Source organism: Ischnura elegans, chromosome 11 (genome assembly GCF_921293095.1).
Source record: "Ischnura elegans chromosome 11, ioIscEleg1.1, whole genome shotgun sequence".
NCBI classification, from domain to species: Eukaryota; Metazoa; Arthropoda; class Insecta; order Odonata; family Coenagrionidae; genus Ischnura; species Ischnura elegans.
In genome coordinates, this window is record NC_060256.1 from 57,649,502 (window position 1) to 57,677,098 (window position 27,597).

Here is a 27,597-nt window from a genome sequence, read left to right on the forward strand (position 1 = left end):
AAACATGTCCTTAGCAATTTACAGTTATTTTAAGTTAATACATGATGATAAATTTTGCAAATTTTCACTTCATTTGAATATAATTGGGGTTCGATTCTGAAAAATTTGGCAGCCTTAAAGTCTACTTTGTTAGAATTAAATTTGACAACTTTGGGTATACAAACAGGGTGCACTTAGAAATACAATATGTATTATGTTTTGGCCATTGGAAGTTTTTGCACATCTACTATAAAGCTAGCAAGAGAAAGAGTCCAGTGAAAAACCCCTCTGGAAGCAAAAGGGTTCATTTTCTGATGAATGCACATAGAACTTGGAAATGACCTAGAGATTTACTACCAAATTATGTATGCTGTGCTTATATCTCCATGTGTGAACATATTTCCTCTTCATGTGGTATTTCAACAATTCTGATTATCGAACAATTTTTGAAGAGCTTCTTGCAAAAAATGAAAACATCATATGGGATGGAGGATACAGGTTGAAGTAAGGAAATATGTCACAGAATATCAGGATCTGGCTTTCTCATGTTTCTGATGACTGTCCCTTCTGTGTTGTTTGGTTGGCTGGGTACTAAGAACATCATATTTTTATTACTTCCTTTAAGAAATTTTTCTTGAATGATCACTCATTGATGTTCATAGTTCATGCATCTCTCAGACAGCCATAGTGTGCAATATCAACTCACATTTTTTATCCATAGGAAATTCTTGTGCCCAGCACAGATCTTCGAAGAAAATTGCATCAAAACAAAGGCTGTTGAGGCAATATCATTTCCTGATCTGGAAGTTATGGCTTTGTGGATACTACGTCTTCTAATGCTGTTTCCTCTCTTACTCTGCACTTACTCTCTACTCAGTAAATCGTGATTCAAGATTTTATAATCTCTTTCAATACATTTTTAGCTGTTAAAAAAGTGAATGAAGAAGATTTGAAATACTCAAAAGAAATCACTTTCATCGTTCAAGGACATATTTACTCCATGCAGGAAATACATTCCTTAATTTTTACTTAACTGGGAGATGACAGAGTTATTTATCTATCTCTTTTCTACGGTGATTTTTTAAAATGAAAATCAATGATGATTTCCAAATTTAATACCATGTCGTCTCACAAGCATATAATTGAGATTATCTCATCCAGTGAAATATGAACTATGCACGTCATCACTGGTTGATTCAAGAGGTTCCACATTATGTTGGGAGTTGCAATTTTGGTGGTTGTCTCTCTCAAGTTGGAAATTTTGCAAGGATAATCTTTAGGTGTGGTGTGATGATTGTCCATTGCACATGATGTAATGCATTTGATTTTTAATTCATAGAATGGTAGTGATTGGTAGATAACTGACTATATGCCTTTTCTATGCACATTATCTGTGATCTTTCATTAATATGGAGCCACATTTGAAATGTGTAGTATCAGATGTCTAAAGGTGATGTTCTTCTGATATTCGACTTCCAGGGTCATCAATGTATTCTTTGAAGGCTACCTCTTTTGGACCTGCTACACCCGTGTTCATTTCTAGGAAAAGGTCACTTAAATGTGATCACTTAAATCATCAAGTTTTCATTGCAACTTCTATCTCTCAAATGAAATGAATGGGCACAATGTAACGCAATTTTCCGTTAAGCTGCTTCTCATTGTTGATTTTGCTCATCAGTAAATTTATGCTGCGTTATCACCATTGTCCCTTTCCCTCAAGATCTATCCACTAATTTCATTGCTGTGAGGGATATTTTTAATTTTCTGCTTTATCTTGATTCAACTGCATGGCTAACCATTATAAAAGAATTTGTTAACTATTTTGCATGGTGTCATTTCTATGTAACCAATCATCGGAATAGTTATTTTATGGACATCTGCTTTTCTAGTTTACCTCTGCGGAATCATAATTCTATGAAGGAATGACATAATGGTGATTTTTAGAAAGAAATTGAAATCAGGATAATTACTTAACTCTCCTATGATAGATTGTGAACATCAGTAGTTCAGTGGTTGGGAGTAATTATGCTCTAAGCAACTGAATATTGTTTTCAGTACTAAAATATCATTTATTTTATAGAAATACTGAGGAATATGATAGATATTTGATAACATCTAGGATATTGAAAATGTAAATGTAATTTATTACTGTTATTTTAGAACTGAGGAAGTTTGTTTTTGTGTTTTAGTTTATTAGTAGTAAAGTATTTTTTGAGTATTAAAAATATAATTCATATAAAAGTTTGGTAAGGAAGTAATATCTTGCAATTACATTTCAGCCCGTCAATGAGATCTTCTGGAGACATGCGAGAAACTGAGTTAATGTCAGAGATAAAGGATGACCATGGTAAGGATACCCACTTATGCTTACTTTCAGAGTAGAAATTTTGTGTTCTCAAACGTGGATGCAAGTAATTTGGTAGCAGAATTTGTGACTGAAAAACTACTAGTGGCAGAATTTTTTGCACTCAATACTGCCTTTATTTTCCCTATACTTTGACGTAAAAAAATTACATTTCACTAGTGCAAATTTTTCAAATAGACTGCAATAAACTTTTCAAATGAATTGCATATTTTGCAATTTGCAAAGAAATGCATTTCATTTGCACTTATCACGGTTATAACAAAATACTTGTCTATTATTGAGGATGTTCAAGCAAAGAATAAACTATGGTGACATTAGCAGCTGAAGTTGAGGACTTATTACATATGCGTATCATTTATTAATGATGAAAGTATCAATCTCATGTACATATTTCACAGAAAGTGAATTTTTGCCTATCAATTGTGTTAAATAAAGCTTAGCAGAATTTAATGTCATATTATTCTTTTAGTTTGGTGATAATGCTCATGATTGTAGAAATGAAAATCAGTCCACCTTTATTAATTGTATTTTCATAAAACGAGCAAATTTATTTCTTCTTGGATTCAAATAACAATTTGGTCATCTCGCAATGAGAGGCTGAGTCTTCAACTTCAACTGAATTGCATGATTTCATTATTACATACACCTACGATGAAATTAGCCACGAAAAAATATTTGGCGTAACCAGGATTTTAACCTAGGTTGGAGGTCATGCTTACTTCGCCACTGTCGTAGTAATAAACATATTTATTTCTAGAAAGAAGAAATTTATTTCTCAGTTATATATTGACACTCTTGGGGTACTTTTCTGTAGATAGTGGTTGCAAGATATTGTTCTTGGGCTACTTATATATCATTATACTTCCATGTGTAAATCAGTCTTTAAGCTAATTGTAAGTTGGACTTGACTTTTTCCCAGCTAATAGTTGCAGTAAATTCTTCTCGGGATTTCATCCAGGAAATCTCCTCAATCTCCATCGTGGTCAACAATAGGGTGGTTTCCTATTATTTTTTTATTGCTTTAATCGAAAGATTATTACTCCTGGAGTACGTATTTCACGCTTTTAGATTTTTAAATGACAACATCTATTTTTCGCGATTAAATGAAAAGTGAAAATTTTCAAGCGTGCGAAAACGCGATGCTTAAGTATGAATGCTGGGAAATATCTCCGTACGTCGTATTTCTGGTTCCCCCTCCCGCCCGGTGAGGTGACCTTGAGGCGAGGCTTAGCACTGATACGTCGCAGGATGCTAGCGGATAGCTGAGTACCTTGCTGGATGGTAGCGCTTGGCTTAAAAAAGGTTTATTAATACCTTATCAAACGAAGAAAACTTTCCGAACTTAGCCAGTTTTAATAGGTGATTATTAAGACATGTTTCCCTGAGCTCTGTGCCTCATGCATGCATTGGTAACCTCAGACGATGTATAACTCCTATCCTCTCGTGTAGAAACTAGGTCCCTGTGACGTCATGCGGAGTGGAACCGCATGGGCGCCAATCTGGCCTTTTTCAAATGAGGATAAAATTTGACCCTTGCCATTCGTCTAAACCGGTATTTCAAAAACCAAATAATTTGTGTATTATGAATACACTAATGGTGGGTAACGAATCGCTATCAATGACTTTTGTTTTCTTTGATGAAGGAAACTACCCTATTCAATGGAAAAGGATTTTATTGAAACGTTGGCAGCGATGGAGGTCACCCAGATGAAATCCCGAGAAGAATTTACTGCAGTCTTTAAGCACTTTTGAGTTCTGGTTTGAACCCTTCGTTATCTTTTGTGAATCATGTTGCCTTTTCATTTCATTGCAGGCAGTGCCACTGGATCCCTCGACAGCAAGGGTAAGGGGTCACGTTGGTCCAAGAGGAGGCGCGAGGAGGATGAGCGGGAAGAAGGGGAAGCAAGGAGTGAAATAGGGGAGAATGAGGACGATGAGGACTCGGAAAGAAGGAGGCCGTCCAAGAGGCCGCGTCGGGAGAGCCCCGAGAGGGAGAGGGAGGAGTCGATTGTTGGCGAGGTGGACGAGGAAGAAGGCCGAGCCAGGAGCACCAGTCCCGACGTGACGGGTGCGTCAGGAGTCAAGTCGGGATCGTCTTCAGGATCCTCAGGTTCCTCATCTTCGTCTTCATCCAGCTCGTCATCCTCTCGCTCCTCAACGCCGCAACACCCGTCATCAACGCCACCACCTGAAGTGGGTTCTCAGCCGCCCATGTCCCCTTGCGAGGGCAAGGTCATGGATGGTAAACCGTCTTCGCCTTCCATGGGTATACCACCACTCGATCACCCAGAGGAAGACCTGAGTGACATCAGCGATGATGATGCAGACGAGATACTCAACCGAGATGATCCGGTGAGTTGCTGTGTCTTTTCATCTCAAACCTTTGACTCTATTGTTGTTTTCAGTTGCTTGGTCACGCGGCAGCATACCTGTCTTATTAATGCTCATCATCTATTTTGATTAGGGTGCCCATTCACCTAGATTTCAGATAATGCTGCGAAGGTGTTGATACTATTGCCTTGATTTGATTAAATTTCTAGTCTATTTGAACAATAATAATAAACCTTTCTTTTTTTCTGGTAGTTGCTATGATTTGTTTGATTGTGCGGGTAGTTTTACGACTGTTAAAACTATATAATCTACACAGAAATGGAAGCAGTCATTCCATTATCATAGTCATTTGAATGTTGCCTCCCTAAGTTAAGAAATGTGCATTTAAATAATATTCGTTTTTCATTACAAGAAAAAAAGGTAATCTTGTTATTTACAATATGATGCACTGAAGAATTGATAATTATATTCCAGGCATTTGTTTTCCATCATTAGTATAACAAGGCATAGTTCAGTATTTTTATCTGGATAATATTCAACCAAAGCTGAATATTTTTCAGTATTTGACAGATACATATCTGACTACTCATTGGAACTTGTACATGTAGTGGCTATGCAGTGTAAAATGATAAAGAAATCAATATATTTACAATCGCCAACAATTTAATAATCAGAGAATACCGTATATCTCTTAATATAGTCCTCTGAATATAGTCCCCCTCTGAATATAGTCCCCCCCTTTACTTTTACCACAGGCAGTTTTAGAAAAAAATTGGGGACCATATTCAGTTAAATATGGTACTTATTAAATAATGGACTGATTGAAATGGCCTACTGCAATGCTCTATTGATTGTCCCTGAACATAAAGTGGGGATTGTTGGAAAGTGTTCATGGCATGTCAAAATTTGGAATCCTACATTTTTCTCTGAACTTTAGAAATATAGTCCCTTTTCCTGAGGAATAACCTCTTAGCAGCTCCAAAACTAACTATGCCACCTTAGTCCTTCCTTGCTCGGGGGTTTCCTTGTTCAGCAGAAGGTTTGCGAATGTTAATGGCCCTATACAGGGATGGGGATTGGCTGAAGTGTTACCCCAACTTCAACTTCAGGCTAAGAAAATTTTCACGTCTGGGGTGATAACTTTTTTTTGAACTGAAGTGTACAATTTTCCATCCCTGAACACTCATCATAGTATGTGGAATAGTCCATTAATGTATGTATGTCAGTAGACCAGCTTTCACAAGAGAAAATGGTGATAACTGTTGAAACCCTTAGTCAGAGTGTTGATGCTTAGTTGTGGGCCTAGGTGGGCATTCAATAGATGTGCAAAATGTTTTATGTAGGCAACTATCTGCTTTAAGGCTCGTATATTTGCAGGTATTTTAATTTTTTTCTGCCACTAATTATGAAGGAAGTTTATTCCTCTTATGTGCTGGTATTACCTTATTTAAGGTAATGGTGCATTGAAGCTAATTTACGTTCAGATAAACTCCTTGGTACTTGAACATTGTATCTGCTCTCCCTTCGTAATATTTTTGTGATATCAGTGGGATGGACCAATGTTAGTCTTAAGATAGGAATTCATATTTTATTGCTGGCTACAGTACACTCCCGATTATCTGGGCTAATGATGGGGAAAGACGGCATGATTAATTGGAAACATGGATAACCCAAACTTTCACTTAAATGTCTTACAATGCTCATAATTTACCTAAAACATACAATATGCTATTATTTTTTGCAGTTATTCTGTTATTTTAGAGTGCTTCCCGGACTCAATGAGGGCTTTCTTTGCCAGTTTGCGATCTTTTTAGTGGAGCGAGGTTGCGCACTGCAAGGCTTGGAAAACAGGAATACGGTGCTCCCGTGAGTGCAGCTAGTGCGCAATCGCTTCCATTTTACGAAGGGGATTCTAACGGAAATAATAAGCCTTGTTCATCCTAGCATTAATGGAGTAATTCCGATGATTTTGCGTCTGATTTTATTTTTTAAAATAAAGATCGCGGAAAAAATTGAGCAAGAGTATAAATCATGCACGGATACTCTGCAACCTGGATAAACCGCAGCCAGATAGTCGGGAGTCTGCTGCACTTAATTTTTTCTTTATAATTCATAATTTCTTCATTTTTAATCAATGTAATAAACAACATTTACAGCTTTTAAATTTTCTCTGATGGCATGTAAATTTTCAGGTTCTATTAGTTTTGATACACTATAATTGATAGACATAATTTGCATGCTCAAGGTATTCACTCTTACAGTATAAAGGGTGTTGAGGTATTCCAAGTGGGAATAGATTTCACATACTTATTGGAATGACTTTCTGGTCCCAAAAGGAGGTTTATTGTGACTGATTTCTACTACAAATTGTTTTTCCTTAATCATATAAGCTAAAAGAATGTATTTTTTTTTGTGCTTATAAGATTGGATTTACCAGGCAATTTTTTAAAGATTAGTTTTCATTTCTCCAAGGCAGTATTAGAGTGATGTTATGAGGGGAATTCAAATACAAACAAGCCGATCACAAAAAGTAATGTGTTTAGCATTTAAGAAAGAAACACATTTTAATGTTTTTTCTACATATGTGCACAAATTGTTCAACCATTTGATCGTTGCAAAATCCTGTCGTCCTGTCGTCTTTCTGGAGAGGCTGACTTATGTGGAAATCACAAACTGAAAGGTCAGATCTGTAATTAGTGGAATCAAATGTAGTCCAATGAATTTTATACAGTTTTAGGGTTGTTAAGGCCTCTGCACACGGTGATTAATTTAATTTGCATGATCATGCGCATGATCATTCACAGTGTATGACGGGACAATTTGCAAATGAACCTTCATGCGCATGATCATTCAGTGAAAATTAGAACATGTCCTATTTTTCTCGCATGATCTTGTGAATGATCACGTGATCATTCAGGATGATCATTTGCATGATCATTCACCGTGTATAGTGGCCTTTAGGGTTGCAAGATCACCATAGTAAGCAGTGTTAATTGTGAGACAGTTATGAATGTAATCAATGAGTAAAACTCCTCAATAGTCCCAAAAAAACCGTTGACATCAACTTAGTGGCTGGCAAGCTAGTTTTGACTTTTCATGGTCCTTTTTTTTTCACTGCGTACAGGCCCTTATTGGCTGGGGTAGTGTAGTGGTGAATCCTAGTTTCATTGCATTTCAAAATGTATAGAAAAAAAAGCCTTTCCTCGTTTTTGAAAATAAGCAGAGAAGTTACTGCAGGATGAACCCATCTTATGCTTATTATGAGGTCAATGAAACAAGACAGCCAGCAGTGTGTTTCGCCTTGAGTCATCTAGATGGGTTTCCCTCTACACTTCCTGATGCTCCACCTATCTTTGACATGCTTTCTAAGTCCTCAAAAGTCAAAGGCTCGTTTATGTTTGAATTCCTCTTGTATGTTTGCATTACATGCATTAACAGTTTGTGCTCACTCTTATGATGTATTCTGCTTGTTCAATCAATTCCATCATGAAATCATTAATATGTATGTGGTTAAAGTTCTGTTTAGTGCTTATACTCAAGGCTTTATTGAGCTGCAGTTTGATGACTAACGGTTGTTCTTGCAATATGGATGGCTATTGAATGTTTTGAGTTTGTGTGAATGATTCATAAGTGAAATATGCAGGTTGCACACATCCTGCATTAGGTCTCTCTTTAGAATCTTACCATGATTTTATGTAGATATTCTGGTGAAGTTTTCATTTAATATTAGATGAAAATATTACTAGTTGTAATTTTCAATTAGTGCCACATTTTGTGGCATTGTTATTGATGTTATTGTTATTGATTGGATAAGTGGGCCAGTAAATAAGTATGTCTTAGAATGCATATTTGAATAAAAATGGGCCTAAATCACATTTTGATGGCATAAAAATTTGCTGATATAAAAGAATGTGTAATTCGGATCGTTGTGACTTAATGTCTGTTATTGGTTACTGTTTAGGCTAGGGTAAGATCAAAAGATTTTATTGAATCGAATCTATCTAAATTGCATGTAATTGAATGCGCAACCATTTTTCAAGGTAATTTTAGGATTTTGAATTACTGTCCAATCTATTCACGATGTCCAAACATGTATATACAGTAAAACCTCTATGTAGTGAACCTCTTTACATCATAAACCTCCATACATCATACCACCCCTATGGTCCCGTTTGATTAACTTGCAAATTTATAGGCAAACCTCTCTGTAGTGAACCTCTTTATATCGTAAAACCTCCACTTATCATACCAAGGAGACACCCCCGAGATGGCCTAACTACCTCCGCAAATCGTACTGAGACAACAAGAGACCATAAATGCAGCCATGGTTACGCACATGGAATGATACTTTCAGCAATACATTTTTCTCTCTTTTTTTTTCTTATACACCTCATTATGCTGTCATTTTCACGTTAGTAATAAGTTGTGGCCATTTTGTTCAATATGAGACCATACCTAACAGTAAATAAGAAAAAAGGTTTCCAAATATCCCAATCATTTAAAGTGACTGTTGAATTGAGAGATCACATAATTTTCTCTAAAATCATGGTAAAAATCATGTGATATCGTTCGCTGTCTGTTATTATTAAATAATAAATATATGTTCACTGATGCATGCATGTGTGTTTAAACACATAATTATAATGGTTTAAAAGACAGTAGTGCCTTTCATTTCCAAAGGATATGAAAAAATGGTGCCTATCACTAAAACCTCTCTTTAGTGAACCTCCATACATCAAAATGCCCAAATTTAGGTCCCCTCCATTACGATGTAAAGAGGTTTTACTGTATCTATGATGTGTATTAGCCTTACATGAAATGCATTTCATTATTAGTAAGATCCCCGAAGTAAGCATTGACGTTGTGAACGTAATACCTTTGATTATGTAGTGTGATGGAAGGAAAGCCCTAGACACAATCTGAAGTGAGAGATAATCCTTCCATGATCATTTTTTCTCGGCCATTAAATACCAAAGTGTGATGAATGGGAATGGGTTTGTAACACATTTCCTCGGGACCTATTCCAAATTTAAGGCTGTTTCCACTGTTTTTGTCGTAATTGGCACTGAATTGATACAATCTCTAGCGTGTGTCTTTGCTTGTCCTATTGTAAATTTTGGGCCAAGTCAAATTTTGTTAGAGTTAAATAAGGAAGACTTTTCACTGTGGAGATAATCAAGGACTTGCCGTAGAAGGTGTAAGATGAGGAAAAACATTAGTAATGGTGGCAGGAAAGCCAATTTTCTACTGTATTTAACATTTTATATGAGTCGAATGATTTAATTTCTCTGCAAACTACCTCAAAAATTTTCACAGAAACTAGTAATTTACGTGATGTTTTTGTGGTTATTGCGCTTATGAAAAATTTTGGCATCTCTAGCTATCAGTATTTCATATTTGATTTTGTTTCTGTACCTTGTGATGTAAAGGCAACTGGCAGAATTACTTTTACAAAGTGTGGTACATCGAGGTGGTTCCAAAAGTACTTCACGAGATGAAATCCTGAAGGATTACTGAAAAAAAAGAATCATTATGATCGCAACAAATACACTTATAATTCTTGGGATTACTCCTTATAAATCGGTGGATTGCAAACTAAATATTACACAAATTGGCCTTGGTTACCAATTGCTAATAAACTTTAGATGAAGACAAGACAATATAAAATGGGAACTACCCCATTCAAGTTTGCCTAGTAACTTTTTGTGGTAAATACGTATGAGAAGTTAACTGTTTACTAACGGAAATCTCAAAAAGATAAAAATCTGAAGGGGTGTGGTTCAGTAGTGGTCTTTTTTTGGAATGCCATCAAGATGCTTGTTCAATGTTTAAGTTTCAATACTTAGTGATTTATAATGATAGGATATTGGACATATAAAATTTTGGAGCGTACAGTCAATTTGATTGGATGAGTGCCGAAGGCTATTTCTGAAAGCACCAAACATCTAGTTAACTTAGTTTCATACTTATGTGGAATTTGAAGACAGTGTTCTAGAATAATACTTCTAAAGTTGGTACCTCCCACATAAGAGACATTATGCAGCATTACTGTGTTAAAAGTTAAAACAATGAGCATGACAATTTGAATGGCATAGTTACCATTAGTTACAGGCAAAAGTTACCTCCTCAAATCTATAATCCGGTCCTCATCAACTGCTGTTAACTGCACTCAGGTCAGAAAAACAAATTTTAGTGTATGTATGTTTATTGACTTCAGTAATGTTGGGATTTATATGCTCATTCATTTGATGTGGCGGTGGTAGAGTGTTGTCTCTCCCATTGGAGGATCTGAGTTAATCTGCTGTTTATCAGTTTAAAACTGCATTGTAGGGGCTGGCACACTGTACAGTGAAATATCTTTATAACGAACGCCAGTGTAACGAAATATTCAGTTTTTCAAAATTATTTTCCGTCCCATATAACGAAATTTCCCATATAACGAAATTTCAATTTAACGAACGTAATTTGGCAGTCCGTAGGATTTAGTTATAAAGACATTTCACTGTATTTTTCTAGGAGCCCATGTACATATCTGAATGGGCCTCGAGGGCTAGCTTTTGAAATATATAAATGATTGCTGAATGAACTACACTTAAGTCATTTATATGTTGTGTTTTGTGGAGAGAAATGAATGAAATGCCATGAATATTGAGTATTGAGAAGAGCAAAGATGGATCTTTTAGTTCTTTCCTCTCTTCTTTCACTCTCTTCCTTACCTCCTCCAAATGCCTATCCCTCTTTTTCTCCCTCTGAACTCGGTCATCATTTCAACCTCTATCGTCGTCATCGTCTCCCTTCTCGTGCATCCCGAAAACGAAATCCCTTCTCCACCCTCCCCCACCCATGGTGGACGCTTTCTTCAGTCCCCATCCCAGCAGGCCAAGGAGGAGTCGAGGGAAGCATTGGACGAAGAAGAGGTAAATGAGCGCGTCGAGGAAGATCGCGTCGTTGGTGGTGGCTCGGAGAGGGTGGGGGCATGTGGTGGTGGGGTCAGTTGCCCCCCTCCTCCCGTAAACGTTCCCCCCCCGTCCCCAATGGTCCCCCCGCAGTTGGGTGGCGTCGGTGGGGTAGTGCCCCCTATAGTGGCCGCCGCGGGCTCAGCCGCCTCGGCGGCGACGGGGGTCATGGTGGGCAACACGCCCATCTACTCGGCGGAGACGGTCATGATGATGGTGATGATGCGCTTGCTGCCGCAGTCGGCCCTGGCCGCGGTGGCCATGGCGACGGCCGCCCCTGCCCGCGCCGCCATGGCCGCGGCTGCTGCGGTTGAGGAGGAACGCCGCAGGAGGAGGATGGCCGCAGTGGCCGCCGCTGCCGGCAGCATTGACGGAGTTGTAAGGGGGGAGAAATTGAGGGTGCATGGCTTCATCATTGTTTGTCCCCAAAATCCCAATTTACTCTACCCTCTTGACTCCTGTGCATATTCAGGACAACAGGTGCCCTGTTGTTTTTCCCCCTTAAGATCATACCACCAAAGTGAATTTATTATAATTATGTATAGTGATACAAGTTACCACGGCGTTAGTAGCTAAGAATACCATTTTCAGGCTATTCTCGGTGTCCTTATGTTTAATTGGGCCATTTTACTCAATGCTTAGGTCAACACTAATTTCAGTACTGAAATCTTTAACCTGTCTCGAATTGAATTTGATCCTATGGAACCTGTTTTTACAAGATACTATTTGCAGTTTTCAGTGGTGCTGTACTTGTACTTATAGAACTCTACATAGGAAAGAAACTGCGTAAATCGGATCAGAGATAATTTAGGAGTTGCTGTTAGACTTTTTTTAGCACCACCAAAGTTATTCTATCCGTACGTTTAGCATGGGTGCTTTACCAAAATTGGTTGTGGGAGATGCAGGTTGTTAGATAAAACATGAGAGAAGCAATGTGTATATATTCATAAATGGATGTATTCACACCCTATTCATGGCATAGTTGTATACATGCTGAATTCTATTTGATTATCCGTACTGAATTAAGCATGGCGTAAAGTGACCTGTTGCTAATTACACAGCCTCATTATTTTTATCTCTTAATATCAAAAGACTGTCATTTTACTTCTAATTTGTTGATATCAATAGGATGCATGGATAAAAATTTGTCATCAGTAGCTTACGTGATGTAGAGGAAAACTCTGAAAACAGCTTTTACAAATACATGACCATTAGCCACCACTTAACATTTTTGTCTTATTTTGTAAGTATCATATTTAACAGTAGTAATCCTTAAGTAAGTTTAGCAACTTGTAGGTATTGTTTATTAGAGGTTTTCATGTTATGGGCTACAAGATAATTTGGCTTTGTAAATTCCTTTGACTTATGTTTCAAAGTGATTTTCAGTTAATGTATGAGTTAAAGAAGTCCGTTTGGTGTACTTAAATTGTCTTTTTTGGTGATTTCATCACTGCAGTAGTTGGTCGATAATCAGGAACACACTAGATCAGCGGTTTTCTGGTATTAACATAGGTCTGGTGTTTAAATCCCTTTCTTTTCAGTGAGCAATTTAAACATTAATTAGCATTTAACAGTTTATTAGCATATTGGAATAGGTGATATTTGATATCCATAAGGGTTATAGATATAAGGGAGGTTAGATAGATATTGAGATTGGAAAGAAAGTTTCCCTTATTAGGATATCATCATTTTGTGATTGAAGGCTATTGGAATTCATTGTTTTGGCTTTGAGAATATGTTGAATCTTATCACAACTCCTGAAGAAAGTAGGACTAAACTCATTATAATTCACATTACATGAGGAAGCAAGGGAATAGAACCCTTGAAGTTTTAACATAATCTACAATTTTTGCCTTCCACATATTTTGTGCCAAATACTAACTCTAACTAAATTATTTTCTGAGCCAATAAATTTTTATTTACCATGCTTATAAATGTTGTAATTAGAATTGATCATTGTTGCTATTTCTTGAAACTAAATTAGTGGTTGTTATTTTATGTAAATTTTATTATGCTTCTCTCCTTTTATTTGATTACGATTTTCATACACTGAGGTATGAGTCTTAAACATTAGGATAGTGCCTTGAAGATTAAAGACAGATACATGGCCCATGAAGATGTTCAAATATTTTTAAGCTTCTTTTTGTAAGGCAAGCATACTATGATTTTGCTGCGTGTAAGTAGAATCATGTGTTTATGATGCTAAGAACCATCAAAATACATAGTTTACATATACTATAGAAATACATGGTATACATGCATTATAATAGAGCTTCTTTTGGAACAAAAAATTTCAGTTGAATTTAAAAAATGTGAGTGATGGATCACTTCTGTATCGTGAGCGACTCAATGCTAGACTGAGAAAGAATCTTAGTGTGTATCTTACTCGAATACCTTAAAGTCACTGGTGAATGTGATTCCCTCTGTTATAAGATTTTCGTCTTATGTTTGTCAGTTTTCATCATCATTAACATTGGGATAATGACTATACCTACAATCTATCATTCCATGTATGCATTTTGCATTACGATTTTGTTGTCTTGGATGTTGCATCATGGAATTTACTTATTATTTTAAAATTCTTGTAGGGTATTAGAACAGTGAAAACTGAATGCAAGGTAAATTATGAAGGCTTTTTTTTTATTTTTGTGCTATCTGGGGATCTCAGTTGCTGTTTTATTTTCATTATTCCCTATCTTTTATGCCTAGTTAATTTTTTCATTTAAGTTTTTGTGGTGTATTTATCTCTTTTTCCTTTCATTTTCGACCAAAATTAATTAATCGTTAGAAAAAGATTAATTACATGTATTATTTTTCAACTTAAGGTATCAATATGCTCAATTCCATGATTTTTTGGGATAAATAAAGAAAGAGTGTATAGCAATGGAGAAGCCTTTAAATCAAGGTAGAGGGAGGAAAAAATTAGGATTTATGGTTCGAATGAATGAGAGAAATGTACAGTCTCACCTTCTTTCCTCAGCATCTACACTCCACTTAAGATAAACCTTTTGGGTTATTTAGAGCATGAGATGTCAATAGAGGTCGCCCACCTCTTGCCAACCTTGAGAGAAGGTGTTTGCAAAATTTGCTTCTGTCTTGTTGATTGTTGCCTTTTATACATGAAATGAGTTTTGATTAGGTACCTACCAAATATGTATCAAAACTTGTGCATGTATTTCGAAAGTGCATGTTGCCAAAGCATGTCTGTAACATGTATCATTTAAGTGCTTAGGCTATTACAGAATAATGCACATAGGCTGTCAGTTTTTCTCTCGGTGATAATTTAGACTGATGTACAGTGGAACCTCGTTAAAGCGAGTACGGGCTATAGCGACACCCCCGTTATTACGAGAGATAGCCGATGCACCGTCAATTGACCCTAAAATAAGCGTGTTAATACATTCGTTTTTACGAGACCCTTTCGGTGTTGGCTCTCGCCATAGCGAGGGTTTCACCGCCGGAAGTCTTTCATCAAGACTCCTTAACCTCTGTAAGCGATCTGTTAGAAATGAAGTTAATGGAGTGCTCAGTCTCAAATTTATGTGGTAAACTGTCGTTCGATAAATATGATTGATGAAACAATGCTTTGCATGATTTTTATTCAGTGCGGCGCTTATAAATTGTTTGAATAGTTAGTCGTTATTTGAGTAAGGAAATTAAGTGATGCAAAAAAACATCGCCTTTCGTCTGGATTTATGCTTACGTATATCAGATAGATGTTTATCTGTCGCCGCACCACTCCTGTTCCAGTATATCTGTTCGCAACAGGTATATTGGCTATTATTTGCTCCACCTCCGGTAAAGCGACAATTCGCTATAGCGAGTGTTTATTAGTGCACCGTGGGGTGTCGTTATATCGAGGTTGCACTGTACTGAACAGTGATTCATATGTGTTTTGTTGTTATTAACTCCTTATTTTATGAACTATATCAGGCATGCATATCTTATTTACCAAATTTGTATTCTGAAGTTTATACATTTATACTCACCATGATATTTTTATTGATACCAGGCTGAGTTTAAAAACATGGAAAGAGCTTTTTGAAGAGCTTCAAATTTAAATATGTAATATGTTTATCAGTGCTGCTAACTTTTCTTCTCCTTTAAAAGGGAAGAGTTAGTGGGAGCTAGTGGATATGGCTCATTTGCAGGTCGTGGAGACCAGCAAATGATCCAGGAATCACTCACAAGAGTATAAGTAAAGAAAAACCATGCAAGGCTGATGCACAAGATGATGAAATAGCTGACACATGGTGAAGTGCCAGGCATAAGTTGGTGGCATCATCAACTTATCTATGAAAAGGTTAAGGCTGTCAATTTTTTGCAGCGAATAGCTCATGATGTAGGCATGGTATCAATCAGGAGAAGTTTATGTGTATCTTCATTTTTCATTTGCTGCCACATCAATCAGACGAGAAAATTAGTGACTAGCCCCTTCCTTCAGAATTATCGCAAGAGCCTTAAACCTGACTCTCCTGGAATCCAATATGTTATGCAAAATTAAATTACCATGCTGAAATGTCACTTGAACGTCAGAAGAACGACTGAATTATAAATTAAACCATTACTTCAAGTAATTTCTTATGGCTCCCATTGTGCAATTATGTAGTATAATGTTATCTTGATTTAATATTACATATTATATGAACTGGCCCTATAATTTTTTATGCAGAATATACTTAATGTTATTAATAAAGTACTCCTTGGGTAGAGGCTGCAGGTTTGAATCAACCATTTGTGCCTTATTCCTTCTATCTCCCATTCTTCTTCAGTTCACTATAAGATCTATTTCCTTTCATTATGTCCTTAAATACTATTCTCTACCTTCAGCTCCTCTGAATACAAAACATTCCTCTCTCTTGTTACTGTTTACCCATTAGATTTTATCACCAAGTCTGTTAACATATTCACTGAGTTATAAAGGAGAACGTCCTCCTCAGTTATTGGGAAAACTACAATACATCATCAAATGTATTACTAAGTTTTTGATTGAGTTGTTGCGTAGATGTTTGTTTTTTCATGCTATCATCTCGATATATTTGTTAGGAAATAACAGTCGAGTCAGTAATCTTAGGAAAAGAATATTTAAGTTTAGAATCACAATTTAAATGCTGAAAATTTACTACATAATTACTATTGTATAATCAATGATACAAAAAGGATTTCAATCAAAGTAAATATGTTACATTTAAGGATATTTGTCCCTGTCGTTTGAATGGTGATGAATTTATGAGCTTGAGAGTGGTACTGCTGTTCTTCTGGGGTGTCATTTTTGCACTGAGCATCTATTATTGATGTTCATAAAACTCAATCTAAAAAGAAGTCAGAATCAAAGTTTATTAATAATTATTTGGCTCCATTAACTTTTTCCTAATTTTGTGGTATTATTATATTGCTGATTACTCCTAAAATTTTAGGATAATTATTTTATTAGTCCAGGATATTATGAAAATTCCTCTATGAGGCTTCAAATGTGAAACAACTGTTGCCGTTGCTTTTTGGCACTATGAAATTATGTAAACTATCCATATTTTTCTTTGCAATTTCCCATGCATGCATGTCAAAGTTAAATCATTTTAAGGTATAGTTTATGATTGTAGCAAATTCCGTCTTAAGATTGGATCAGTCATGCCTGTTTAGGAACACTTTTGTGCGACATAAATGATAAATGTCTGGACATGAGTGCAGTGTGTCTGTATTTCTAATGAAGCCCAATATATAAGTTAAGTTTTACATATTAGTTATGTTTTGCAATCTGCCATGCGGTTTTATAGTTTTTATGTTACATTGCTTGTTTGTTCACTTAATTTGTTCATCCCCTATCATTGCATTAATTCTCTTAATTTTAAATTTCTTTTAGCATGTGCCTTAAATAATACAATTTTCATTTTTAAATTCCCTTACAGATAGCGCATAATATTTTTAACCTTTGTATTTGTTTATTCTAGAGATGTGCGAATAGTATCCGCGAATACTCGAATACCTCGAATATTAGAAAGTATTCGATATTCGAGGTTTCGAATAGTTATGCGAAAAGTACCGCCTCGAATACCTCGAATACTTGGAATTTCGCGTCATACACTGTAGCGCGCACGTCGTTGGTAGTTGACTCGGAAAAATGTAGAGAACTGTAGTCATTTAGTGCTCGCAGCGCCGTTTTACGCAAGTTGACGAATTACATCAAATTCGTGGATTTTAGCGGTGAAAAGAGTTCGACGAGGGGAACCGAAAATGGTCGGGTGAAAAAATCCGAAAATTCCCGATTCCCCCCACCAGGAGAACCTCACAATCAGTGCCGTGGGATAGCAACCTTAGAGCATTTCCCACGATCCGCTATCCCCCTCCATTCAGCACTTGTCTAACCCACTCTGACGCTTTCCTCTTCTCCGAAATCAAACAAAAGGCCCCAGATCGCGTAGGGATCGCATTACGAAGACCCCTGCTTCGAAAAAAATATCGAGTTACGAGAACAATAAAAACGTGTTTCAAGCCCTCCCCCCTTTTCTCACCCACTGACCTTTTTCTGGCTACCTGCTTCGAAGTTCCCCATTTCTGGAGGTCAACTGCTGTGTGAGTACCGTGGGATACTTACATTAGCGCATTTCCCAAGATCCGGTATCCCTCTCCATTCAGCACTAGCCACCCTCTGAAGCTTTCCTCTTCTTCGAAATAAAAAAAAGGTCACAGCTCGCGCAGGGATCATATTACGAAGACCTTACAATTAGCTTCGAAAAAATACCAAGTTACACGAGAACAATAGAAACGTGTTTCGGGCCCTCCCTTTTCTCCCCCACTGACCTTTTTTTTCCTACCAGCTTCGAAGTTCCCCATTTCTTTGGAGGTCAACCGCTGCATGAGTCATCTATTACCACAAAAGGTGTCTAAGAATGACTTTCGTCGGTTGATGTTACACCTTTATTGAATTGAAATATTAGTAATGTGCGCGTAATTTCAAAAAGAATAAGACCAAACACGACGTATTTCTGAGTTTATTTAAGCATTTTACGCAAAGAAATAAATGTCAAAATACGACGGAGACGCATTCTGGCGAAACTCGATATGAGCAACAGAGCTTCTCGGAAGTTGATGCGGTATTTTTTTCCGAAAACATATATCAAGTTACAATTTATGAGTGGTCCTATAAATCTTTATTGTTACAGTCCCAGACAAAGGGATATTTTCTCAGAATATTTGGTTTCTCCCTGATAGCAATTTCAATTCATCTTCTTATCTCGTGAGAACTCCCAAAGATGGACTGAAAATAATTGAAGAAAATCCGGTGGACAAGAGCTTGTATTTTACAAAATGCCTCAGATTGTCAGCTAGCACTTGGCAGCAGGAGTGAGGGTTAAGCGATGTTAGTTGAATTAATTATATGCCCAATTGTTTCCATAAAATTAAAATATTCATTAATCAGCTAAATATCTGTTCGAATCATTTAAAGGAAATCAAAGTTACTCACCAAAATCCTGTGTTGCCTGCTGCATAGGCAACCGAGTCAAAAATACCAGCATTCATCATTTAGTATTCGAGGTATTCGAAATTCGAGGTATTCGAATATTCGAGCAATGATTTAACATTCGAATTCGATATTCGAATTCGAGAAATCTACTATTCGACCCATCTCTAGTTTATTCCATGTGAAAATTTATTCCCACTGGTAACTAATATTTTTTTATCCTTTAATTTTTGTTTTGCCTGATTTAACCGTAAGTTAAATCCAGTGTTATCTGCTGCATTGCCGATATCTGGTGTTATTTGGGAAAGCTTTTGTCACCTGTAAAACTCCTATTTGCCTCCCTATTTTTCTGTTGTATGGCTTGTGTTATTTATTTTGAGCTTAATGAAGCTGTTGTTCTTTGCAGTTGCTTCATTTTTGATTTTCTGTCATGGCTTCTGTATTACAAATATGAAACATTAATGCAACCATTAATGCACAATATGCTTAGGCAATGATTGATTTTTAAGAAATGTGAATTCATACACTACGCTTGCTAAAAGCTTTTCATTTTTTATTATGATTCTCAAAGTAGCTGCAAATTGGCTTTGATGGCTTAACATTCACAGTTTTGCTTGTGGTTATTTGTACGTCTCCTTTGCCGCAGGCATGTAACTTCTAAATTCAGTCAATGATTTTACTTTTTCGTGAGCATAGAGGTAAATTTTTTCCACTCAAGAAGAGTTATTGTTGTGGAATGTGAAGCATGCCCCGTTTGACTAATATCATTTTAAATGAACCATACTTTTTTACATAATTTTGCATTTCAAAATAGGAACAAATAGCTTTTGTCTGAAAATTCATCAAAAGTTTCGTCATATCTGATTGCGTCATAGTTTGGGGTCTTATTTGTGATGGCAGTAAGTGCCTACGTCTTTCTTCTTCTTAATTCTTAGACATTGGACTGTGCCAAGAAATGGAGCAGTGAACAGCATTAAAGAATAGAACCTACTACTGTTCGGGAAGTAGCACTTTTCACATTAGGCCCTAGGTCAAATTCTATCATGTGCATCCAATCACAATTTGCTAGACTATTTAAATGGATCTAGTGGTAATTTGGTTTAGTGTTACCTTAGAATGGAGTCTTCTATGTTATTTGGATGCTTGATGTGAAAAAATGCATGATGGTGCATTGATAATGTGGAACACATTCATTAGAGACAAAAAACTGGTACACATGAGAGTCAGCCATTGCCATTGTGATGGTTAAGTTATCAAATTACCTCTCACACAAGTACATAGTGAGTCACCCTCAAGTTATACTTTAAACTTATACTTGATATGGAAAATTACTGGGGCTGCAATGTGAAGACTTTTCATGAATGGTTTCTGGTCAAACTTTCTTTAGTTTTTGCATTAACTGAGTTCCAAGTATAATTTACCAAAGCCAAAGCCTTAAGGTTACATTCAATGGGTATTGTTTAATGAATTTACATTTCTTAAAGTTCTTTACCTGGAATTTTGAGTGCCCAAGTCCTGTCTGAATTGGTTAAGGCACCAAAAGGCACTAATGAAAAAGTATACATGTTAAAATAAAGTTCTACTTTTAATGCAAGCCACTCTTGTAATAATGTAAGTGTATATTGAAAGACTTTTGAGTCAGTAATAGTGTCAGTCATTATTGAGTCAGTAATAATGAAAGCCGAAAAAGTTGGTCACAGAAGCACATAGAGTTATCATATCACGTACTCATTGTCGTGGTTTGAGTGTAATGTACGGAATGATTTTATAATGGTGCCATATTTGGACTTTTCACAGGAAGCTGGATCTCTTGGTACGGCTTCACCTTCTGGTTTGCCACCAGTACTTCTTCCATCTCCTGGAGCTGCAGTGGCAGGAGTGAGGGCGTTGGACCTTGAGGAGGCCAGTAATGGCATCGAGGGCATTGGTGTGTCCTCAGGACTGGATGGTGAGGTTGGTGACGATGAGAGTGGAGAAATCGGAGAAGATGGCCAGAAAGGAAAGGCTGTTAAGAGACCAGGATCTAGGGGAAGGTAAGACTAGCTGCTAATGTTTCTTTGTTAGTATTGGAAGCTTTCCAGACCAGCTGCAAGAGAGAGATCATCATTCATTGCCCGATGATGCAACCTGAAAAGCCCGCTTAAGGTTGCTTGCGCTATATGCAGCTGTTCCCGAAAGCCTCCGGTAATAATGTATCTTGTAGCAAAAGCTTATGTTTCAAATGTTTCTTTATGCCTTCATTTTTGTGACCAAACTGCTGATAAATTTATCCCTTGATTAAACACAATTTACTGAGCATGATTGGTTCTCTTGATTACTCTAAGTTCAGGCACTCTTCATGTACACCCATGTCTCGTATAGCGCAAGGGATGCGTGCCTTGGGGTCTTTGCGCTATACGAATTTGTGTTATACGAGAGCGTTTTAACATTGGGAAGATAGGGATGCGTTCCTGGTAGCATAGGTCTTGGGTATTGAATTTCCTCTACAAAATATATATTCCCATAAATAGCCTTAGAAAACATTATTTATATAAATGTTTATAGTTTAAAACATCTTTAAAGATAGTATGCTCGCATTTGAAGACTTTTATTCACGTTAAATAAAATTCTTACGTGCTTTTGAAATTCCCTCCTGTCGTGCGGGTAGGCTAACATCAGCTATCTCAGGGGTTCGTAATGCATTGCCGGCAGTTGACGATTTTTCAAACCAGTCTAAAAACAACTATTGTGTCACCCAGGCCCTTTTGTCGCTCATCGAAATGACAGGCAAATGCTACTTTGAATGCCATTTCATAGCTAGCGGAGTTTATGAATGATAAATCATTTTAATTTGAAGTCATCCGAGTCATTAGCAGCTACGTGAAACAGTCTTTAAATGCCTTGAAACCTGACCCAGGTTTTCCTTCCCTGAAAATGAATGAACGAGAATGCATTCTTTTCCAAATGAATATCGTCTCGTCAACTCTAAAAACTAGTTGAGGGGGAAAGGAGCCACTTTCAATCACAGCTTGGAGTTCATCAGAAAATGTTGTGGTGACTGCGCTATCAACACTTGCAGATTCACCTGATATCGCCGCACTGAAAATACCTGCTTGCCGTTTAAATTCTGGAACCAACCGGAGCTTTCACTTAATGTCTCGGAGCGATTACCACTCTCGTCTTTTTGTACTGATTCACCATGAACTTTCCGTATGTGTAGACCGCTTGGTTGAAGTTGGTGCGGCTTAGGTCACTGATGTTTTAACTTCGTCTTTATTCAGAATAAGGCATCGTGCGTTTAAACTTCCGCGCAATTTCGCTTTGACGTTCTCCATTTTCAAAGCAATTGACCTATATCAATTTCTCTTCTAGGTTTATGGTTTTTCTTGATAAATTCTTGATTTTTCTACCCGCATTCCTATTTTTTGCCATCGTTCTCTTGGTTTTTACTCTGCATGGCTCTATCGAAATCACCTTCTACTGCTGAACTGTATTCTTGAGACGTAGAGGGCCTACGACTGCGGGGAGGGAACGAAGCTATTGTGTTTGAGACTCTATAGCCGACCCTTTTATGTGTTGATGCTATTCATGCGCAACTCGGCCACCGCTCCATTTCTCTCCCGTGAATACCGATGACCTTGAAGGCTTTAGCGTAGACCCTCTACCTGGAAGTCAATCGCCCGATAACTTATGACGGCAAAAATGACGTCTCAACCAGTATTGCTTAAAAAAAACTCATTTCCACTAGCCCCATGCTTAATTAATGATCTAAATTAATTCATTCTTTTAAGGAGACGAGATAAATTACTTCGGTAGGCCGGCTATCTGGACTCAATGACGAGTAATACTTTTGGCCATTGCACAGCAATGGATTTAGATTAATATATAAACAAAAAAGAAGATTTGAGGCAAGCAATAATATTAATATGCGTAAAATGATAGAAATTTCGTGTGTACTTAGCGCAAGTTCACGTTTTATCACGAGAGCGTTTAAGATTTTTGATTAGGCTACACTGCATTGCTATGTTTCCCCGTGGAACGAATTTGCGCTATATCAAAATTGCGCTAATCGAAATTGCGCTATATGAGACATGGGTGTATTAACTCTGCTACAGATGCACTGAAAACTCTTGTGTTACCTCTTTCTCCATTAATAAAATAAGGAACAAGTAAAGAAAAAAGAGAGGATGTCATTTAGCCTTAAATTTTCACGAATTAATTGACCCAGCCTTTCCGAGTGCATGCAATATTGGTAGTGACGAGCTTAATATTGTACTAAATAATAAACTGGAAAATAAGCTCTACATTGCATTACTAGCTTACTATTTGTCTTGTTTTGCTTCTAAAACAGCATGTTACGAAGAAGCATGATGCCAAATTGCGTGGTCATTAGCACAGAGCTGCCAAATGAGATGCCTGTATGGTGCAATGCAAAATTTAATGTTTCCGCCATAATTTTACTTCTTTGCCTTTCTTCCACTCAATTCCTAAACTTGCAGAGAAAAGAGTATGACCGTAGGGAATTTCATTTTATTCAACAACATAATCATTTCTCATTTTCTCACATGCATTTCTTAGGTATGTCATCAGTGTATTTTTTGGCTATCAGTTTTTTAAGATAATTAGTTTCTTCTTGTAGTAAGCATTTATCGTCTTTAACCCACAATCAAAGCAGTAAAGCGACACGGGTTGTACTTATTTTGTTTTCCTATGGGTTTTTGCCATGGTAGATTATTATTTCTTAGAATATGTCACAATATCATATTTTTTTAATCTTCCTGGCGGATCCCTCTTTGTCCTGTGGGTATTACAATTATGTATTACCTTCAGGGACTGCAGAAATTACTGGTTAGTTCAAAAATGCCACTTACTCTGTCATTTTCCGAATTGTTGTCCTCAGTATTTTTCTTCATTAAGTATGTTTAGTATTATAAATGAAATTCTGAAGCCATTGCTCTCTGGGTGGATGAATGGTGTTGCCAGGATAGAACTAGAGCATGTTCAAATGAATTCAGAAATGGACAGTACCAGTATTGCCATTGCAGGAGTTGAGACACTTATGTTTTGGTGATAATTTGAGTTAACCTTGAAAAAAAAAGTGAAAAACTCATTATTAAAAATGAGCAGTGTTCGTCAGCATTAAATTAGCCTTAGGTATAATTATATCTCTTGTCCAGCAATGTTTCTTTTAGATTAATACCTGCATCAAGTATCAAAAGGCCATTATTTCATTCTCGATACTGGAAATTGCTGTACACAGCAAAAGTTTTAACAAAGGAGTAAACCTTGTGTTTAACTTGAAATTCCTTAAACCTGACAGGAATACATCTCTTGTGGTGAGTGGAGTTTACATGTATTCTCTGAAGCGAATTTTATGAAAATAAAAATCTGTGGATTGGAGTTGTCAATCAATTCCTATGTGTTGTGTTTCAGCCCTTGTAATCAACACTACTGTTTAAATAGGAATTAAATGTATTTTTACCTCTGAACATTTTTTCAATCATTTGTGAAATAACTACCGACAGTTTCCATTTTTCCTGTTATATTTGACATGCTGAAAAAATAGCCTTAGCATTATACCATGCGGAAGGAGGAAATGAGAAGTTTTCTCTGGAAAGTAATGGCAAGCATCTATTATTTTTAGCCTTTTACAATAGATAGGTAGCTTCATTCACTATGGAAACAATATCACAGTATGATGCATTATTTTTTAATTTTTTTCAGCAAATCTTTCCTTCTTGAGGAGGGAGAGATGGTTGATGATGTCAAGACCAAAGATGGTGGAGAAGAGGAGCCTTTGGACAATATGGACTTTGAGGAAATTTCTGACGAGGAACTTGAGGAAGAAAACCGCCCACGTAAGTATGCATTATAGATTAATAAAACCCCTTTATTTTTTTATATTAAACTGTAGTGGAATTAGGACTTTTTTATATTTTTTTTGTAGAATTCATGTGAGGTCGTTAAAAAAACTTAAAAATAGTGAGATTCCACAAATTTAGATGCATATGTCGTACAATTTTAGCTCAATAATAGAATAAAATATTAGTTTTCTCTATATGTCGCAAATATAAAGAATCAAGTAATCTTACTCAAGAAAGATAGGGGGTTGAATGGGGTTCGAAAAGTTCTTATTTTGTGCTTGCAAGGGGAGGGGTTATAAATGCCTTAAATATACACTTCATTGCTCTCATATTTAAATTACAATTATTGGACCGTATAACCCAATTATATGAATAAACTATCATGGCTGAAACTCGACTCTCGACGCCGGCTGCATACTCTTTCTCTACTTTATCAAATTCTAAACACAAAAACACCTCCTTACCTATCATACCTTTAGAAGTCTTGCCTATGTCCACATGACAAATACAATAATATATATCTCTCATGCTATCGCACCCCATTGTGCTACTTTCTGTTGTCTCCAATGTGCATCGTGTTCTCATTACTGTTTGTTATGTTACGTCATACATAGGGGCACCGAATTTTCGCGAACCGCAAAACGCAAATTATAACGCGAAATTTCCAAGGCTGCGCGAAATTTACTTGGTTCCGCGAAATTTCGCGTTTCAGCACTTTTACTGCGAATTTGGCGCGATATTTTCTACTATTGCCGATAAAAAATACCACGTCACTTCAAGGTCTATTTTAAAACCGGTATCAAGAACCGATCGCATAAAGTCGGTGCTTTGCAACCGGCTCGGAACTGTGGCGAGGATTTGAATTTGGCGCCCAAAGCCGAAATGGTCTGCAGCGTATTCGTGGCAAAAAAGTGAAAAAAAGTAATAAAAAAATGCATATATTACTTTCCGATTGCATGGCGTCCATGTTTTTTTTCTTTTGAGAGTTGCTTGCTAACTCGTGCATATAAGGGTTTATCAGTTTGTCGCTCTCGCCAACATTGTAACATTCTGTTGCATTCTGTAGCCGCGGCCATGGAAGGAGGAGGAGGATATTATCTCCTCCTTCTTCCATGGCCGCGACCACGTAGGCCGCTTTCAAACAAGCTGACTTTTCGTCTGCCCCAGTCCACAGCACGGTGACGTTCTCTCAATTAACTGTAGCTCTGCATATCTTCAAACGAGTGGAATCGCTCCGTTGACGGCACGGCGCCCATTTCGATCCGGCCCGGCGATGCGTCGTCTGCGGGGGGTGCAGTCCGTTGAACGCAATATAGTCAACGCTACATTGAGGCCGCTTTCAGACGAAACGACCTTTCGCCGGCCGCCGTTCACGTGAAATTCAGGCGGCTTTCTGACGAGACGATTCTCTGCAACGCCGTGTGCCGTGCCGTGGACGGCGCCCGCGGCAAATCGTTTCGTCTTAGAGTGGTCTTAAGGTTGATTCATGTATATATACATTAAATCTTCGACATACGAGCAAAATGCGTTTCGAGGGCCTATTCGTTGTTTGATAAACCTATGCAAGGCCGGGAAAAGGGTGGTTATCCTGCAGAATGCAACACCGCATTACAATTTTGCGTTAATTCATGGCCGCTCAGTTCATCCAGTGTCGCTGTACCGGCGTGTTGAGCAGTTTATTGTTGAGGTTATAAGAACTGCGACAGTGAGGCATGCATAATAAGTTTTCAATTAAAGCAACAATTTAAGCTAGCTACATCAGAGAATGTATTTTGATCTGACGTACAAGTTACAACAAAAAACCTGGTGAAAGGACCAGTGGCTGCCTGATGTAATGAGACATATTGGTCGATCATGCATTCTTAATAACGTGTTATTTAACTTTTTGACTTAGAAAATAAAATTATGGAGACATTTTTTTACAGAGCTTTCCTGCTGATTAACATCTTTCGTGGAATTATTTTCATTCACTTCTTGTGGTTGTTCATTTAAATTTGCCATTAATTAAGGTAATTAGAGTTCATCCTTGGAACTGAGTATCGAGAACCGGTGGGGGAGAACCAGACCGGTATCTATCGAGATCCGAAAAAATTTAAGAACTGACTCAACCTTAATTTATTGAATTCCTTTACCCTAGTCAGCAATGCACAGTTTGGAAAAGAAACTGAATCTTCTCTTAATAGTCTCAAAAAATCTGTGCAAATTTTCATGTGTGAGGTCCTGAAGCAAATAGGCGGAAAGACTAATATGAAGTTGTCATTCCTTGCATACAGTGACCCAGGGAGGAACATTATTATAACCATGGGAAGATAATTCAACACAAGGTGTATATTGACAACTTATGTGAAGGACTTAAGCACAATTGTTGCTAATGTCCTCATATTATCATTAACAGAAACTCAAGAACTTCTTGGCTATTCTGCTTAGAAGGATTCTGTTAGATCAGTTCAGGAAGAAGGAAAAGAATTTTCAGTACTTCTTATTCTTGCCCTTTAAAATGATTTTCCCCATTTTGTAGAAAATTGTGTGAAAACCCTGTGGATACCTGTGGCAAATGTAGATGCAGAAAGAGGTTTTTCCATGCATGGAAGTATAAATAAAAGAACCACTAAACTTCCAAAAAATGTAGAATTAAAGTCAAGTTTGACCAATGGATCTCAATTC

At 37.1% G+C, this 27,597-nt stretch overlaps 1 protein-coding gene across 1 annotated transcript in view; it reads left to right on the plus strand.

Moving 5' to 3' along the window:
* Nucleotides 1-27,597, plus strand: part of LOC124167638 (zinc finger CCCH domain-containing protein 13-like) — a 55,096-nt gene that overhangs the window by 21,922 nt on the left and 5,577 nt on the right. Inside the window, exons 11-15 of the mRNA XM_046545617.1 lie at nt 2,259-2,326; nt 4,158-4,696; nt 11,554-11,592; nt 20,888-21,123; nt 24,794-24,927. Coding sequence (XP_046401573.1) covers nt 2,259-2,326; nt 4,158-4,696; nt 11,554-11,592; nt 20,888-21,123; nt 24,794-24,927 — 1,016 coding nt within the window. The remainder of the gene's footprint in view (nt 1-2,258; nt 2,327-4,157; nt 4,697-11,553; nt 11,593-20,887; nt 21,124-24,793; nt 24,928-27,597) is intronic.